The sequence below is a fragment of the Cariama cristata genome, unplaced genomic scaffold (genome assembly GCF_000690535.1).
Source record: "Cariama cristata isolate BGI_N322 unplaced genomic scaffold, ASM69053v1 scaffold5671, whole genome shotgun sequence".
Lineage (NCBI taxonomy): Eukaryota > Metazoa > Chordata > Aves > Cariamiformes > Cariamidae > Cariama > Cariama cristata.
The window spans coordinates 1-6,446 of record NW_009597414.1 but is presented as its reverse complement, the minus strand read 5'-3'; the positions used below and the strand labels follow the sequence as shown (position 1 = coordinate 6,446).

Sequence of the window (6,446 nt, the reverse complement as noted above, 5' to 3'; positions counted from 1 at the left end):
AGGGAAAGAAACTGTTGAAGCTCTTGGCTCCCTTCTGTCCAGGGATTAGGATATCCTTGGGCAGTCTTCTGACCAAATCCTAATTTCTGTAGTTCTGTTCACTCATTAATGAAAAATTCAATTAGCACTTGTCTTGCACAGTGTTTTGTTTCTTTCTCTTACAGTTATTTCTGCTTTATTGTAGCCAGCATGCCATCCTCGCTAAACCCCAGTAATGATCACAATCACATTTCCAGCACCTGTTTGTATTTAGAAGAACTATAGGTTATTCTTCAGTGGTTCGTGTTTGGTACATGACTTTTTGCTGCTGCCGGGCTGCCCCTGTGGTTGTTCTTTCCCACCTTCGGCCTGCGGCCCTGGAGCTGGCTTCCTAGCGGGAGATCTCCCTCTTGTGGCCCAGAGAGGCATTTCTGCTCGTAAAAACGGAGTGCTTGGGGTCTGCGAGCAAATCCACCCAAGTTTGAGAACTAGAACACTGAACAGACGTGGCTTTCTTTTATTTCTTGTCTTCCCCCCACCCTGCTTTGTCAGCCTCTAGTTAATTAGTTGGATAGCTAAAATGCAGACTTATTCTTACTTAACTATTAAAAGAGAGTTTTATCTTCTCGTCATGTGGTAGAATGGACCGTCAGTCATAGCGCTGCTTCTCTGCTTTATCCTTATTCCAGGCGTTCTTACTAGTTCCCTTTTCAGACCAGTCTTCTGTGTTGAAGAAACATGTAACCCAAAGAAGAAAAAAAAAGAAGAGGAGCTGGAAGTGTTCCCACAATTACTGACTTCTCTGTCTCAGTGATAATACTTTAGGATGAAGTACTCAGTGTATGCTCTCATCTGTCTAGTTCAATCACTAGACTTGTATGAAGTATAGTTTCTGTGCATTGATTGGTATTTCCTACCTTTTTGTGTAAGTTAGTAGCTGTGAAAGGGTCTTCTCCTCCTCTTGTTTTATTTTTTGTGTTTGGGATGAATTGTCTTGGGGTTTTTGTTGTTTGTTTTTTCTTTTTCTGTATATAAGTTGGCTAACATCTTCCAAATCCACTTCTACAATGTGCATTATTACATGTTATCATAATATAACTTCATTTTATTATGAATAGGTATAATTTCTTTTTTTCATGTCTCCATAAAACAAAAAATGAAATCCTTTTGAATTGACAATTATAACTTGTGTAGTCAAAAAAAACCCCAACAAACCAACATTTTGAAGGAGTCATGAAAACAAGGGAAGGTGTCTGCCTGCATTATAAAGCCAAATTTGTTGCATAGGTCTAAATGTGCTCTACACAGCAGTTGTACCTCAGCGGTATTCATAGATCAACCTCTTCTCATTACTGCTGATCATCTTTAATCTGAAACGTTCACATCTTCCATTTCAGAAGCAGAAGGCTACTCATACTTAGGTAGCCATCTGCCTTGGAATACAATTCTCTAGCTGTATTGATGGTCTCTTTGTAGAATAGTCAGAGGACACCCGCCATCAGAGATCATCTCCTGTTCTCTGACTAGATAGTGCTTTTTAAATTTTTTTTTTTAAACTACACAGTCTTCTCCAGGCATACACAAATGCTTTCAACAGCTTAAGAAAATGGTTACAAAATGCCCTTTGCATCCACTTGGCAATAGTTGAGAGGTCCAAGAAACTTTCAAATATGACACCCTGGAAGACAGTTACTGAAGGCCCAGGCGTAGCTGGAGCGGCACTTGCTAGCCAAAAAAGTTCTCTTGGGTGCATATGTACATCCCTGGAGTACGCGTATGGTCACTGTGTTTCAGAAAGTTCTGTTACTCTACTCTGTTGTTGCATAGGTAAAGGTGGGCATTGAATACTTTCTGCTGGGTTATATAACTTGGCATGCTGTGATAAACATGGCTAAATTTTTACACGCAGAATTTACATGGTATAAAGCTGTCTTCTGCGTAAAATTTTCAATACCAACTACTATGCATATGCATTTAGGTCTTAGATTTCTGAACTTAAGGTGTAAAAGTCTCTTGGAATTAAGATACAGCAAGAAATAATTAAAAATACAAGTGAATTGGGATTATTGACCATTATTCAGTATAGACTGATTCATAGAGATAGATCCTACTAATGTCAGAGTTGGATTACAAAACTCAAAATATTTCATCATTTGAATTTCTAATTATAAAAGAATCTCATCATGGGGTGAAAATTGACGTATTCTTTTCTGCAGGTTCAAATGGACCACAGTTGTTTACAGTTGAACAGTGGGGTACCCCTGAAAAACTGCCAAGAGCTCATACCTGGTGAGTATTTAATTTAGGTAAATTACAACCTTTAAGAGTGATAAAATACTGAAGAGTTTTCATCTGTTTTTCAGCTTTAATCGCTTGGATTTGCCTCCATATGACTCGTTTGAAGATTTATGGGATAAACTACTTCTAGCGATTGAAAATACTCAGGGTTTTGATGGGGTTGATTAAGACGCAGACATAAATTATATTGGTCCAGTGCTGCAATTTCATTTTAAGGGTTTACAAACAAATTTGAATTTTCCAGGGACTACCATTGTATTTAGTCACATGGCTATTGAATCTTCATAGTATCACTTGTAAAATAATTAAGTATTAAAAATTCACTAACTTTTGAAAATGTATTTTGCCATTTCCACAGTTTTGTGTATTTTGCTAATAACTACAGTATACGCATTGGATGGGCCAGTGCCAAGTAAGTCAAAAACTAAAATGTTTTTAAGCAGTTGCTTCTTCTACAGTATTTGACAGACTGTCCTACAGTAAACTACTGAAGTAAAACTGTGAAGAAATCTTTGCAGAGGGTGTAAATTTGAATTGCTGCTTTAAGAGGAACAACTGAAGTTGTTAAACTGTTTTTAAACAAACAAACAAAAAACCCAACAAACTTCATGTAATGCAGTATCATAATCTGTGCTGCTTCAGGCTGTTTGCTAGAGATCTGCCCAAAGCACCTTATAATTCAGCATATTAGGTAAAACGTTGGAAAGCATTTGTTTGCATTATCAGCCATCAGTTTGCAGAACAATGACTTGCTGACATATTGTATTTGTTAGATTTCTGTTTCTAACTTGCTTTTGTTAAAACAGTGTAACAAACGTAGGATTTTTATATAAAACAGACAAGCAGCATAATTCTGAATTGTAATGAGAAATTATATCCATTTTTTTGTCTGAATTTGCATACTGTCATTGGTTTGAGTGTTCATCACTTTTTTTGGTAAATTTGTAGTTCAACAATGGATAATATTTTCAATGCAGCCTTTTGCAACAAATTAATCCTAAAGTGAAATTTGTATGGATATCACTCAGTATTAGTTACTGGTAGTTAGAGGCCTTTACTATCCATTCTTGCAGTATTGCACTACATAACAATAAAGAACATGTTTACAGGGTTTTCTGGGCCAAATTCAGCAGTCTGGTATGTGCAAACTTCCCTGAGCTGTGTGGAGGTTATGGATGTGTAACCAGGTGCAGAATTTGGGTCTGTAATATGTTTACAGGTTATGCTAGTTTCTATAGCTGCATTTTTATATTCTTTTTTCTCCACTGTTAGTCTAGAAACCAAATTTGTTAATACAGTATAACCAAAGTCATAACCAACAATGTGCAATTTATTGTAGATCAACTTGTCATATAAATATCAGTTTGATTTCTTTTGTAAATGTGGGTATTTTTTGTATTAATGTTAACACTTTTTTTTGAGCAAGTGCTGGTTAAAATGATTAGCAAAGTTGGTTCTAAAAGAAAAAATTGGTTTATATACTGGGCCTGCTCTAATTTTAGCATTTTATTACCAATATCATCTGAAGAAATGACAGTACCTAGCTTTGGCCAGCAAATTTCTGTTTAGTCACAGTCTTTATAAATATGCAAGAAGGAAGTGTAGCACATATCTCTATAAAGATATGTAAATTATGTAACAAATGTAATGGGTCTTAAGGGATATTCAAAATCCCACTTTGTTTTATTCTTTGACTAGGTTGTTAGGGCTGAGAATATTACGTGTAAATAAAGGTAACTTATACAAATTTCCCAAATCTATATGCAGTTTTGTAAAACATGAATGATATATCAGTAAATTTGTATAGATTTTAATGTAGCAGGTTTTGTTGCATACTTTAAAGTATAAAATAAGGATCCTGAGAGCAGTAAATAAAAGTTTATTCTAATAAGTTGTGACTCAGTTCTTTGAAGTGGAAATTGGTAGTCTTGAAATAGCAAGAATTCAGTAATTTTAGTCCTCCTAGGTAAACAGGGGCAGCAGTTCCACCACAATGCGCTGCTACTTTTGTACAGATGTTGAGGTGCCGCAGCCCTGTTTTCTAGTGTTCTGCTCCCAAGACATGCAGTCTTTGAAAAATTAATACCATGTTTTTATAAAAGCTCTAGGTCACTGTTGAGCCTTCATTGTATGGCCAGCCTAGAAATGCTACACAACAGACAGCCAAAGGTGGAGGCCCCACAGAAATTCCAGCTGACTGCTGCTGAGGGAGGGTCAAGCTCCTCCCTCTTAGTGTAGGAACACCCTTCTCAGCTGGGCAGCAGGCCTGTAGCCAACAGACTTCAGTGGTGAGTGCAGCAGGGGTGCATAAGGGGCCCCGAAACTCTGCTGCAGGCAGCATGGACTGCCCAGCAGTGATGGGGATGCGCTGCAGATCTTGGTCCCCGGTGCCAGCTGGGGGAAGCAGCCCTGGCTGCTGGGTGGAAGCTCCTGGAGAAGGATGCTGCTGGCAGGTCTCGGGCCACAAGGAGTATCTGGTGCTTCTCCCTGGATCCAGGGCAGGGCTGGCCTTGCCTGCAGGAGCTGTGCTCTGAGCAAGGCACTGAGTTGTCCCATGAAAGAGCTACAGGAGAAGTGAGCAGATTTGTAGCATTGGGGACGATGAACAGCAAGAGGTCATAAGGGTCTTCACAGGGACCTTGTAAAGGCAAAAGACCAAACCATGCAGTGGCAGTAAGGAGGAGCAGCTGGAGGCCCTAATTTGGCAGGTCGTGGATGGAGATTCCTAAGATGGGTGAAGCTGGGAGCTTGACATCAGAAGAAAGGCTTCTCCACCCTTGGGTATGAATTTACGAAATTGCTGTGATGCTGTAAGAGATGAAGAAAGGAACAGGTTGCGTTAAGGGAAGGGTTCAGAGCCAGATGGGCCTGAACCAAGCATTCAGACCAAGAAGTGGTGGGTGATAGAGTGCAGGGTCCCTTCTGTGGGCTTTAAACTAGGTTTGTTGAGGAATGGTGATAACAGCTTGTGGTTAAGTAAGAGAAGAGAGGTCAGTGGTGCTAAGTACTGAGAGCAAGGCAGCCCTTGTGGAGGATGCCACAGGCTGAAGGGAGCCCACCGCACGTGCCCGAACGCACTCATATGCAGCCAGGCAAAGATCAGGAGGAGCAAGAGACATGGCTCTTATGGCTTGGATGCAGGGAGATCTGTGGAAGGGGTGACAGACTGGTACAGAGCTTTGTGGGTCTGGGTCAGAGGAGACACCAGTATGGGGAACATCCTGGTGAGGACTTGTCCTAGGCCACCTGTTTGTCGTGAGGAAGTGGACAGAGTGGTCTTTGAAGCATCTCAACGAATTCCAAAATTGCAGACCCTGGCTCTTTCAGGAGACTAAACTCCCTGAGGTCTGTGGGAAGGGCAACGTGAGGATTTGCAATTTGGGAGGCTTCTGGAGCGGGTCACAACTAAACAAGTGTGCTGGCTTGGCCAGCCAGGGAGATGGTCTCCAGGATCTGCTGCATGTCCCTTTGTACTTGTATTTTCTGCACATCACACTTCTGTATTCCCTGGAACATACACACTTAGATCTTGCTGGGCAACTCCAAAGATGCTACTCTGACCTATTTTTTTCACCAGAAACACTGTTCCTAGCATGGCTCTGGGTGCCACCTGCAGGCCACTTACTGGGGCATTACAGGTGAGAGTTTAACAGCTGCTTCCCTGTGTATTAAGGACCGTCTCTGTCACACTGTAATTTCATTACTCTTATCCCTCATCTGGCACTGCTGACCGTTAAGGCAGAAAAATTTCCCAGGTAGGTGAGAGCTAAATGTACCAATCTGCTGAAAAAAAAGAGTATACAAGGTTGGCGTTTGGTAAGAGATTTTGTGCGGATCTGGTTAAAAAGCATAGATCTGAAGCAGTGTATCTGCGCAAGATGCTAATTCTAGAACAGGGACTGGACCGGAACACGAGGAAGAAGATGGCTGCAAGAGGAGCGGTTTCGCTTTTCCCAGCTTTAAGAACACTGCACTGAAAATTCAGGGGTGCATTTGGCAGTAGTTTTCTGGGCTGCTCTAAGCCTGAGAGCTGTAAGCAAAACGGTTCCCTGCCATTGATGATGGCTTCTGCGGGCAAATACTGATTCAAACCGGCTTTTGTAGAACCCGACAATTACAGCTGGGACCGTGCCCCGTGTTTAATGGTACCCCGGCCCTTGCTGGGTGCC

The 6,446-nt window shown here is 41.0% G+C and overlaps 1 protein-coding gene across 3 annotated transcripts in view; it reads left to right on the top strand.

The window, feature by feature from the left end:
• NEDD4 (neural precursor cell expressed, developmentally down-regulated 4, E3 ubiquitin protein ligase) overlaps positions 1-2,445 on the top strand; it is a 47,521-nt gene extending 45,076 nt beyond the window's left edge. For all 3 annotated transcript variants that reach the window (XM_009708858.1, XM_009708857.1, XM_009708855.1), the window contains 2 exons: positions 2,196-2,268; positions 2,343-2,445. In XM_009708858.1, the coding sequence (XP_009707160.1) occupies positions 2,196-2,268; positions 2,343-2,445 (176 nt within the window). The remainder of the gene's footprint in view (positions 1-2,195; positions 2,269-2,342) is intronic.
• The last annotated feature ends 4,001 nt before the right edge of the window (positions 2,446-6,446 follow it).